Source organism: Scyliorhinus torazame, chromosome 2 (assembly GCF_047496885.1).
Source record: "Scyliorhinus torazame isolate Kashiwa2021f chromosome 2, sScyTor2.1, whole genome shotgun sequence".
NCBI classification, from domain to species: domain Eukaryota; kingdom Metazoa; phylum Chordata; class Chondrichthyes; order Carcharhiniformes; family Scyliorhinidae; genus Scyliorhinus; species Scyliorhinus torazame.
The window spans coordinates 344,401,881-344,414,647 of record NC_092708.1 but is presented as its reverse complement, the minus strand read 5'-3'; the positions used below and the strand labels follow the sequence as shown (position 1 = coordinate 344,414,647).

General features: G+C 44.5%; 1 protein-coding gene across 1 annotated transcript in view; it reads right to left on the bottom strand.

Annotated features, from left to right (window-relative positions):
* wdr20a (WD repeat domain 20a) overlaps positions 1-5,497 on the bottom strand; it is a 166,613-nt gene extending 161,116 nt beyond the window's left edge. Inside the window, 1 exon segment of the mRNA XM_072490769.1 lies at positions 5,209-5,497. Within this exon segment, the coding sequence (XP_072346870.1) occupies positions 5,209-5,457 (249 nt within the window). The 5' untranslated portion in view covers positions 5,458-5,497.
* Positions 5,498-12,767: the final 7,270 nt, after the last annotated feature.

Sequence of the window (12,767 nt, the reverse complement as noted above, 5' to 3'; positions counted from 1 at the left end):
TAACATCCGTTTTACAATTCAAGTCTGGTAGAAAAACGGGGGAAAGGTCCAAAAGTCCGACCAGAGCGGGAACCACCAAATGTGCGACTTACTCCTTCATAGCCGCCACCGGAAGTCCCCAATTTATCATTAATTTCTAATGACATTCTTTGGTTCAACTTTTCTTTTTGATTTTACTTATCTATACCATTAATTATGGTCCTTCTTGTGCCATGACCCTCTTCTAAATTTGATCTAAGCTTTAGTATATACTCCTGTTCTGTCTATTTGGGCAACCATCCCGAGTAGCTATTTTAATTGCTTCTTAACAATAGTAAATCTTCTCACCTCTCTGAGCAAGATTATTAATTAGAGGGTCATTCTACAATGCATGTTCAAGAGGACCGAGGTTAAGATCACCGAATCCATTTCACAAAGCTTTGTTTTAAGCAGCAAGAAATTCTTTCATTCCATCAATCTGAGCTGGATTTAAATCCATGTTGCAGAGATGAGATGCTAATAAAACTACTCTGACCCAATATCTCACTTAATAAAAGCTTAAGCAAATTTAAAGACCAGAAGTTTTAACAACTTGCACCTATCCTCCTCCCAAAAAGTGGCTTTTTTTAAAGAAGAAAACCACAACGATGTTTTCAGTAAAGCATCTCGAATCGTTTAAATGTTAAATCTTTCATCAAATGTAATTCACACAAACCAAAGATTATTCATCACTCTTCTGATGAAAGCTAAATTTAAACAAGCAAAAAGAAAAATTCCAGTAGCAAAAGTGGACCTGCAACATATTGTTAGTACTGACATATATATGTCTTACCATGTATGGCATCTTTAGTTGTTAGAATGCTTGCAGAAATTGAGCTTCATGATAACAAATTTCTGCTGCACTCTAAATCCTGCTGTTTTTCATTTGCAAGATCAGCATTTATTGCCCATCCCTAATTGCCTTTGAGAAAGTGATGGTAAGTCATTGAGCCATTGCAGTCCACCTGGCATTATTACACCCATCATGCTGTTAGGGAAGCAGTTCCAGGATTTTGACTCAGCAATGGTGAAGGAATGGCAATATAGTTCAAAGTCAGGATGATTTGTGGCTTGGAGGGAAACATGCAGGTGGTGGAGTTCCCATTTGTCTGCTGCTCTTGTTCTTCAAGGTTGTAGGGGCTGCAGGTTTAGAAGTTGTTGCAATGCATTTTGCGGCTGCACCATTGTAAGCCGATGCTGGACAGAGTGAATGTTTCAGGAAGGTGAATGGGGTGCTGATCAAGCAAGCTGATTGGTCCTGAATGATGTCAAGCTTCTTGAGTGGTGTTGGGGCTGCATTCAGAAAGGCAAGGTATTCCAACACACACCTAACTTGTACCTTGTAGACCATGGACAGACATTGGGGAGTCAGGAACCAAGTATTTTTTTTACAGAAGCAAGAGAGTTCCAGCCTCTGACCTGCACTTGTAGCCACAGTATTTTCTAAGTCTTGAACTTTGGATCTTCAGTTATTTTTTTTCCCCCAATAGACACATTGACAATAAAAACAACAAATGATCTTAAAAGCATTTTCTTCACAATGTTAAATTATTTACAACTGCCATAAAGGATATTAATGTTCTACTTGCTGTTCAGCAGCTTTGTTGCTATTACATGAAAATCTATTCCCAAAACCAAAATAACTTTTCTCATGTTTTTCAAAAATCTTAAAACGTTTTACATTCAAAGAACTATTTTTTTAAAATAAATTTAGAGTACTCAATTATTTTTTCCAATTAAGGGGCAATGTAGTGTGGCCAATCCACCTATCCTGCACATCTTTTGGATTGTGGGGGTGAGACCCACGCAGACACGGGGAGAATGTGCAAACTCCACATGGACAGTGACCCCGCGGCTGGAATCGAACCCAGGTCCTCGGCGCCGTGAGCAACAAACTATTTTGAAGTGCAATTGTGAGGGCAATTACTCTTAGGTAGCCAAATATAGCAGCCATTTTACACACAACTAGGTCCCACAAACAGCAATAAGATGAATACAAGTTACTTTATTTTGAAGATGTTACTTGAGGAATGAAAGTTAGCCAGGCACTTAGAGGACTCCCGTCTGTTCTTTAGTGTCACTGAAACTTAACCTCCACTGGGCCTGTGAAACTGGGCCTCGGTTTAATGTCTTATCCAAAAGATGGCACTTCTCCCTCAGTATTTCATTGAACGGTCAACTTTGTTATGTGCTCAAGTTCTAAAGTGCGACTTGAATCCACAACCTTCTGACTCAGAAGGGAAAGTGTTCTGCAACAGACATTTTGCTTTGTATTCTAGTCTAGTTTTGTAATTTACTAGCAATCTCACCGTATAGGTTTTAAACTTTAAAACATTTTGGATTAGGTTTTGGGTAGTGAGTCAGACTTGGTGTTTTCACATAGCATGGAGGGTAATCTGTCACATTGGACTGCTCCTGCGCACCACTTAACAGCTGAATTATATTTTGGTCAGCCCAGTGCCTGACATGCAAAAAAACTAATTCAAATCTCCACAGCAAGCTATGGAGAAATCCAGTATAGAGTGTATACTTTATCGTTTACAAGGGTGTCTCACTTACAGAGCAACGGCCTGGGAATTGCAACCCCCACACCATGCCCATCCCCAACCCCACCAACAATAAACACCCACCAGGTAACTGTGGAGTTTAGTCAGCATGACCATATAACCTACTAGCACAAAGTACTGGTTCTCCATCAAAGCCCATTGTACACACAGGGTCAGGTGTCTGGAAGAGTAGGAAGTATTTCAGACTTGCATGGCAGGTCTATCCCTCCAGGTTCCAGCTAGTATGCCAGGCTTCCAGCTAGTATGCCAGGCTAGCTAATTCAGTATCAACAGTGCTGCAGATCTGATTGTCTCAGAGATTATTTTACTGAGTCTGCCACAGAATGTGGTTATGAACTTCTAGCAGAATGTAATAATCTTTATCGTCACAAGTAGGCATACATTAACACTTCAATGAAGTTACTGTGTAAAGCCCTTAGACACCACATTCCGGCACCCGTTCAGGTACACAGAGGGAGAATTCAGAATTTCCAAATTACCTAACAGCACGTTTTTCGGGACTTGTGGGGGGAAACCGGAGCACCCGGAGGAAACCCACGCAGACACGGGGCGAATGTGCAGACTCCACACAGACAGTGATCAAAGCTGGGAATCGAACCTGGGACCCTGGTGCTGTGAAACAACAGTGCTAACCACTGTGCTACCTTGCTGCCCAATGTGTCATCTTGATAACCATCTCAACTGAATAGAAATGTTGCTTACTTGTACAACCACCCAGGGAGGACACAACAACATCAAGAAAGATACTATCAACAATCATAGAGGAAATCACCAGTGGAATGGTGTATGCTTCAATGAGACACAAATAACAATTTTAAAAGGTGGGAAAGGGGAAGGAGCAAAATAAGCCTGTATGTTTTACATAATTGAAAGCTGTAAAGTATTTAAGACAAATCAGCACTTGGCAAAAGTCCATCTGGTAGGAAGTAATAATACTTAGTGGTCACTGGCTTCTTTAGCTATTGTATAATTTCTAAGATCAATCATATTGCAGTGGTTCAATCTCAACATCTAAATACATGTAGGAGAGATTATAAATCATCTGGCAAAAATGGGAACTATTGTGCCTCCACAATCAATAAAATTATGTACAGATTTTAATAATCAGTGATCAAGTCAAATGCAACAAACTGCTTACCAAAAATGGTTATCTTGCTAGTTATGACGGCCTCAGTTATGATGCCAGTAAACAACTCATGTATGCTTTAATATTATCAGCTTTATAAAACACTTGATATAAATTGTTTTAAAATATATAGTTCTGCAAATGTCTCTCTCAAATCTGTAAATTTAAATGTTCAAATCCCTTTCTGTAAAAATGCACTTTTTAGTTTGTCCAATGCTCACCCAAGACCAATAAAACAATTGTATGTTCTCAATAATTTACAACATTCTACGAAGTACTTCTGCATTTTGTGCCTTTTTCCTTTTTTTCCCCTAATAGTTAAATAACTCTGGTGGTGTGAAACAATTTTTCTTCTGGGTTGCTCTCTTCAACATACATAGAAAAATATTAATACAATTTCAAACTGCTGTTTCAGATATTGTAACCTCAAGAAATGCACTCAATACCCATCTCCCCCACACTTTCTGATTTCCTTGTATGTCTTATTGCCTCATCGTCAATTTAAAACAAAAAGGCAAATTCAATACATTCAAATGAAGTGGCCGGTTAACTCTTCATCTCATCCTCTCAGTACATTAATTATATTAAGTGAATATATTCTCTTAATCCCATAAACAGCTGCAGATGGACCTTGGACCAGGAGAGCATTTGAACCCTGTAGATGACCACATGTACAAGTACATCACCAGTTACACAACCCTATACATCAAGCAAGAAATTGCAATATTTATAAAGCTGTAAGACATGTTACATCATGCCAGCTTTGGAAAATGGCAGAAACATGTCAAATTTGACACCTTAATGTCAGATGCCTTCTAAAAAGATCATACATTAAGAGAGATAGCCTTGCTGGACCCATCTGCTGAACTTCCACAACCACAACCACAAAAATCTTCTTCATTGGAATTGCATTTCGAAAAGATACTATGTTCAAAATAAGTGACATTATTTTAGTTAAATAAAAGTTTTAAAATATGCTAAAGTAAATCCCAGCTTGTTTTTAATCCTACGCCCATTATGTGTGGACTAAACCTGTGATCTTTTGACATTAAAAAACTAGAGAAACCAAACTATATCACCTTTTATAGTTATTTTTATGAAATATGGCTAAAATGCTCGAAGAAATTGTTATTCGTATAAACCATAGCACATTAAATACTCAAAACGAACTCTTGAATATAAAAGGAATGGAATCTCTCCAAACATTCAAATCACAAATCCACTGCACGGATCCAAACCTGTTTGCAAGCTGAACGCCACTTGCATAACTGCTTGGGGGCGGGGGTATAGGTGACAAGCCAGCCTAAGGGCGAGCTCTCACCCTCTCAACACCCGCAATAACTGATCGCCAACCAGGTACTGCACAGTATCACACCTATGTGCATAGTCTCTTTTTTTTTTAAAGGCCTTGCTCTCCATTCGCTTCCCCGTGCCCCCTCCCCGCCGCCGCCGCCGCCGCCCCCGAAACAAACACAGACAAAGCATCCTGATGTTTACCTTCCTTATGCCTTTGTAAATGTAAAAGTACAACTCCCGGCCCACATTAAAGCAGATTCTGTCCCCATTGCCGGACTGGTCGTTCACATTTACGAATGACACCTTGACTGGGTTGGATCCTTGGGAATTAAAAGGCACCCTATTCGGCCGGCTGTACTCGGAGTGGGTCAACACTTTATAAACACCTTCCCTAGTAGTAAACTGAGTTTTGATTTCGTTCATCTCCTTGCCTCCTCCCTCGGTCGCCATGTTGTAATTTAGGATTCATCCTATCCGAGCCCGGATGTTACTCAGGACGCCTGCGTAAACCGCTGACTTGCCGCGGCGCGATGACATCTCGCACGACACGCTGCGTGGCGTAACGTGACTCCGGGGTCCGGAAATGCTCGCCAGTGCTGTCAAAGGCCTCATCCGGGAAGCACAGCCTGCTCGTTGGTTGCAGGCTTGCACCCAGAAAGCTGGCGTGCTGAGATATTCTCGCGGGGACGGGGAACGTTCGTTTTGTATTCGTTTCCCCTCCGTTGCATGGGGCCGTGCAGCAGCACTCAGCACCGATAAATAAATGTGCCGCCCACGCTGACCCTTTGGTGCACCAGTGAGGGAGGCTCGGCCGTCCATAGTGCCGTATTCCAGATGAACAGTTAAACCAACGACTCATTTCCCTGCTGGTGGGTTGGAGGGAGGAGGTACATGGCACTATTTCCATGCATTTTAGGTGGACACGGTGTGTTTGCAGAGAGGGGTATGTGTTACCCATGTCTGCACTCGAAATGCACCCCGCAGACCCCATCCTTACTCTTAACTGCTGGGGCGCCCTGCTGTTTCAACGACATTTTCTTTTACACACACGCCTTTTGAGTAATAAATACAAGAAGCTTATCACACGAACACTGAAATTTGCTTCATCAAGAGATTTTAGGGTCAGACTGGTCAAATAAGTGGTAGGTTTGAAGGAGGAGGGAAAAGAAGGAGGCAGTAATTTTTGAGGAGGGCGTTTCAAAGTTGAGGGTCCACAGCTGAAGGCGAGGCTGACAATGGAGCAATAAAAATCGAGATGTGTAGAGGCAGAATTGGAAAAGTGCAGAAGGCTGGAGTAGACTATGATAGGGAGGGGCAAGGCCATGTGGGGATTTGAACACGTGCATGAACATTTTTAAATCAGGGTTTTGCTGGACCAAGGGTACATAAGGCATCATGAGTGATTGGTGAATGGGACTGTGCAAGCTAGGATAGCTGGCAATAGAGGTTTGAATAGGCCATGAATAGTCACTGTGGTGAATGCATTGTGCCAATAATCCACCATTGTATTTGTATCTGCTGTTGCCCTTGTATTTGTATCTGTGCTATGCTGTTGCCCTTGTGGGCTCCTCCTATGGGCCATTGTATGGCATTATCCATAGGGGAACATGTTGGGGCCTGTATGGGCTCTGCCCATGGCTCCTCCCCTTGAAGGAAGGTATAAAGAGCAGTCGACCTGTAGGCGGTTCTCAGTATTGGATCAGTCGTAGGCAGGCACTGTTCTAAGTTGATTAAAGCCACGGTTTACTTTGACTCTTGTCTCGAGTGAATTGATGGTCGCATCAGTCACAACTATAGGTTTTTTAAAAAAAACAAGAATGAGGGTTTGAACGGCAGATATACTCAGATTGTGGAGGTGGAAGCAGGCAGTCTTGATGTAATGAATATTGAGTCGGAAGGTCAGCCTCAGGATTAAATAGAAAGTTCACGATGAAAACTGCTCAAAGTACAGTGTGACTCCACATGCATGATATTGTCAATGTACTGTTGTCTAAGAACCACATGAAAATTCTTGTGGTTTTTCAGACTTTGGAAATACATTCATTACTTAGATTAAAAGCCATAAAATAAGCTAATTAAAATAAGCAACAAATATTCAGTAACGATTAACAGTATACTAGATTGCACTTTTGTGAGCTATTTTTATCGACCAAAATAATAGAAAACATGATTTTTCACACGTGATACTAAACATGAATGAGTGTCACGGCGCCAGGGACCCGGGTACGATTCCAACTTTGGGTGACTGTGGAGTTTGCACATTCTCCAGTGTCTGTATGGGTTTCTTCCAAGTGCTCCGGTTTCTTCCCACAGTCCAAAAATGTGCAGGTTAGGTGTATTAGCCATGATAAATTATCCCTTAGTGACCAACCTTTAGGTGGGGTTCTGGGGATTGGGCCTAAGTAGGGTGCTCTTTCAGAGGGCTAGTGCAGACTTGATGGGTCAAGTGGACTCCTGCACTGTAGGGATTCTATGATTGTAATTTTTAAACTTAAATATTCATAATGATAACTGGAACGCTTCAAGATCATCCCTACGTAAGGAGTAGTAAGGGTTTGAACTTTCAAAGAACAAAGAAATGTACAGCACAGGAACAGGCCCTTCGGCCCTCCAAGCCCGTGCCGACCATGCTGCCCGACTAAACTACAATCTTCTACACTTCCTGGGTCCGTATCCCTCTATTCCCATCCTATTCATGTATTTGTCAAGATGCCCCTTAAATGTCACTATCGTCCCTGCTTCCACCACCTCCTCCGGTAGCGAGTTCCAGGCACCCACTACCCTCTGCGTAAAAAACTTGCCTCGTACATCTACTCTAAACCTTGCCCCTCTCACCTTAAACCTATGCCCCCTAGTAATTGACCCCTCTACCCTGGGGAAAAGCCTCTGACTATCCACTCTGTCTATGCCCCTCATAATTTTGTATACCTCTATCAGGTCTCCCCTCAACCTCCTTCGTTCCAGTGAGAACAAACCAAGTTTATTCAACCGCTCCTCATAGCTAATGCCCTCCATACCAGGCAACATTCTGGTAAATCTCTTCTGCACCCTCTCTAAAGCCTCCACATCCTTCTGGTAGTGTGGCGACCAGAATTGAACACTATACTCCAAGTGTGGCCTAACTAAGGTTCTATACAGCTGCAACATGACTTGCCAATTCTTATACTCAATGCCCCGGCCAATGAAGGCAAGCATGCCGTATGCCTTCTTGACTACCTTCTCCACCTGTGTTGCCCCTTTCAGTGACCTGTGGACCTGTACTCCTAGATCTCTTTGACTTTCAATACTCTTGAGGGTTCTACCATTCACCGTATGTTCCCTACCTGCATTAGACCTTCCAAAATGCATTACCTCACATTTGTCCGGATTAAACTCCATCTGCCATCTCTCCGCCCAAGTCTCCAAACAATCTAAATCCTGCTGTATCCTCCGACAGTCCTCCTCGCTATCCGCAATTCCACCAACCTTTGTGTCGTCTGCAAACTTACTAATCAGACCAGTTACATTTTCCTCCAAATCATTTATATATACTACAAAGAGCAAAGACCCCAGCACTGATCCCTGTGGAACACCACTGGTCACAGCCCTCCAATTAGAAAAGCATCCTTTCATAGCTACTCTCTGCCTTCTAAGGCCTAGCCAGTTCTGTATCCACCTTGCCAGCTCACCCCTGATCCCGTGTGACTTCACCTTTTGTACTAGTCTACCATGAGGGACCTTGTCAAAGGCCTTACTGAAGTCCATATAGACAACATCCACTGCCCTACCTGCATCAATCATCTTAGTGACCTCCTCGAAAAACTCTATCAAGTTAGTGAGACACGACCTCCCCTTCACAAAACCGTGCTGCCTCTCACTAATACGTCCATTTGCTTCCAAATGGGAGTAGATCCTGTCTCGAAGAATTCTCTCCAGTAATTTCCCTACCACTGAAGTAAGGCTCACTGGCCTGTAGTTCCCGGGATTATCCTTGCTACCCTTCTTAAACAGAGGAACAACATTGGCTATTCTCCAGTCCTCCGGGACATCCCCCGAAGACAGCGAGGATCCAAAGATTTCCGTCAAGGCCTCAGCAATTTCCTCTCCAGCCTCCTTCAGTATTCTGGGGTAGATCCCATCAGGCCCTGGGGACTTATCTACCTTAATATTTTTTAAGACACCCAACACCTCTTCTTTTTGGATCTCAATGTGACCCAGGCTATCTACACACCCTTCTCCAGACTCAACATCTACCAATTCCTTCTCTTTGGTGAATACTGATGCAAAGTATTCATTTAGTACCTCGCCCATTTCCTCTGGCTCCACACATAGATTCCCTTGCCTATCCTTCAGTGGGCCAACCCTATCCCTGGCTACCCTTTTGCTTTTTATGTACGTGTAAAAAGCCTTGGGATTTTCCTTAACCCTATTTGCCAATGACTTTTCGTGACCCCTTCTAGCCCTCCTGACTCCTTGCTTAAGTTCCTTCCTACTTTCCTTATATTCCACGCAGGCTTCGTCTGTTCCCAGCCTTTTAGCCCTGATAAATGCCTCCTTTTTCTTTTTGACGAGGCCTACAATATCTCTCGTCATCCAAGGTTCCCGAAAATTGCCATATTTATCCTTCTTCCTCACAGGAACATGCCGGTCCTGAATCCCTTTCAACTGCCACTTGAAAGCCTCCCACATGTCAGATGTTGATTTGCCCTCAAACATCCGCCCCCAATCTATGTTCTTCAGTTCCCGCCTAATATTGTTATAATTAGCCTTCCCCCAATTTAGCACATTCATCCTAGGACCACTCTTATCCTTGTCCACCAGTACTTTAAAACTTACTGAATTGTGGTCACTGTTACCGAAATGCTCCCCAACTGAAACATCTACCACCTGGCCGGGCTCATTCCCCAATACCAGGTCCAGTACCGCCCCTTCCCTAGTTGGACTGTCTACATATTGTTTTAAGAAGCCCTCCTGGATGCTCCTCACAAACTCTTCCCCGTCTAAGCCCCTGGCACTAAGTGAGTCCCAGTCAATATTGGGGAAGTTGAAGTCTCCCATCACGACAACCCTGTTGTTTTTACTCTTTTCCAAAATCTGTCTACCTATCTGCTCCTCTATCTCCCGCTGGCTGTTGGGAGGCCTGTAGTAAACCCCCAACATTGTGACTGCACCCTTCTTATTCCTGATCTCTACCCATATAGCCTCACTGCCCTCTGAGGTGTCCTCTCGCAGTACAACTGTGATATTCTCCCGAACCAGTAGCGCAACTCCGCCTCCCCTTTTACATCCCCCTCTATCCCACCTGAAACATCTAAATCCTGGAACGTTTAGCTGCCAATCCTGCCCTTCCCTCAACCAGGTCTCTGTAATGGCAACAACATCATAGTTCCAAGTACTAATCCAAGCTCTAAGTTCATCTGCCTTACCCGTAATACTTCTTGCCTTAAAACATACGCACTTCAGGCCACCAGACCCGCTGTGTTCAGCAACTTCTCCCTGTCTGCTCTGCCTCAGAGCCACACTGTCCCTATTCTCTAGTTCTCCCTCAATGCTCTCACCTTCTGACCTATTGCTCCCGTGCCCACCCCCCTGCCATACTAGTTTAAACTGAGGGATATAGTCAGGAGATTAAGTTGTCACTCAATCACCTCATTCAAATAATTTTCTTTCGAAATAACTAGGTTACTTTCATAAAATACTTACATGTAATGTCTGGACAAGAATAATCAAAATAGTTACACAAACAAAAATAGATGTAGCTCATGAGGGGGGGCACATGGACGGCGGGCGGGAGGCGGCCGCACAATGGAGGGCTCCCGGTCGGCAACGGCATTTTCGGGGCTTTAAGCCCGGTCCCAGGGTCCGCGGAGGCGGCAGAAGAAGGGAGAAGGCACAGTGAAGACACAGGAGGAAAAAAGGAACAAAGAAAAATGTCGAGGGTGAGCAAGAAAACGGCCGGAAAAAAAACAGCTGGAGGTCCGTCGGGGAGTGGAAAGGTCACCACGGGGTCACGAGGAAAAATGGAGGCTGGTGCACCAGGGAAGGCCACACTGCTTACGGCTGAAGAAATAACTAAAATGATGGCTGCGGAATTTGAAAAGCAGTTGGCGCAGATTGCGAAATGCATGAAGACGGTGAGGAAGGAGATGAGGGAGGTTTTGAGTGTGCTGGTGGAGGAGGTGGTTGCCCCGGTGAGGACGGAGGTGGCGAGCGCAGTGGCGGAGGTGCGAGAGCAAGGGGAGGCGCTGAAGGAAGTGGAGGAGACGTTATTGCAGCACGGTGATCAACTTGCCTCGATGGGGAAAGAGATGCGGAAGGTGATGGATACTAACAAGGATCTGCGAGGAAAAATGGAAGACCTGGAAAATAGATCCAGGCGACAGAATTTGAGGATTGTGGGGCTGCCCGAAGGAGTTGAAGGACCGAAGCCGACTGAGTACTTTGCCGCGATGCTGGCAAAATTATTGGGGGAGGGGGAGGATCCCTCCCGATATGAACTGGATCGGGCTCATCGGTCGTGGAGGCCTATACCAAAGGCGAGTGAGCCGCCAAGGGCAGTGACTCTGTGCTTCAGTAGGTACAGGGTGAAGGAGAAGGTCCTGAGCTGGGCCAAGCAGAAGCGGGTGGTGCAGTGGACTGGAGCTGGTATACGTGTATACCAGGACTTTACGGTGGAGCTGGCAAGGAGGCAGGCTGCCTTCAACCGGGTGACGAGGGCACTGTACATTAGCAAGGTGCAGTGCGGTTGTATATCCAGCGAAGCTGAGGGTGACTTACAAGCTCAGGGACTTTTATTTTGGAACGGCTGAAGCAGCGGAGGAGTTTGCGAAAGCAGAAGGACTGTGGCAGAACTGACAAATTGAGGAATGGCCATGTGCCGATGTAACCTCATGACTGTATTTTCTTCTTTTTTGTATCACTGCGCGCGGGTGTAGAGATTAAAGGAGCCAATGTGGTATATATTTGGACAAGGGAAGGGACTGGACTTTCACTCGAAATGAGAGTTCTTTGGGGTGTAGGTGGATATGTGGGGTTTGTGTGCTAAAAGGGGATCTTTGGGCTTTCCTAGGGCCGGGCAAGTGGGAAAGGGACCCGGGCGGGGGCCTCCACGCTGGCCGGTTTAAGCCGGCCAGTGAACGGGAGTGAGGTGGGGGAAGGGGCTGCGACCATCGGAGCCTGGCAGAACAGGGTCCGAGTGGTCTAGCTGGGGTGGAAGGAACCGAGTTTGGGAGGAGGAGTTTTACAAGAGGCAGTGGACAGGAGGAGCTGGATGTAAATGTGGGAGAAAATGTGAAAAAGGAGGAGAATAAAAACAATTTAAATTAAAAAAAATGAGGGGGAGCACATGATTGGCCTCCAGTCAAGGTAAAAATTGATCAATCTTATGGAATAAATCCACTGAAAATGATTCACAATATCAGAAAGATTTTGTTGCAATTAAATCATTTACAAAATGCAGGGCATCTAGACTTGGCCCAGTTTTGTTTCCTGACTTCACGCTGTCACAACTTCAGCAGGACCTGCTCTATTTTTTAACTGGCTTCCCAGTTCCAGGATCATTCAAATAGTTACACCAAGCTCATGGTGGGATTTTCTCCTCTGTCAGAAAGCTTGTTTAAGGCTAGAGAGGGAAATCACTGATCCATGCCTCAGAACCCGACAGCCAAGTTGCCTGCCTCTGGGGAAACAAAGAAAAATTTGCTTTAAGAATACTTTGTCGGGGCGAGATGTAGAAGGAGGTCACATACAGGTAGCTCCCGCCACAGTCGTTAGTTTTTGGT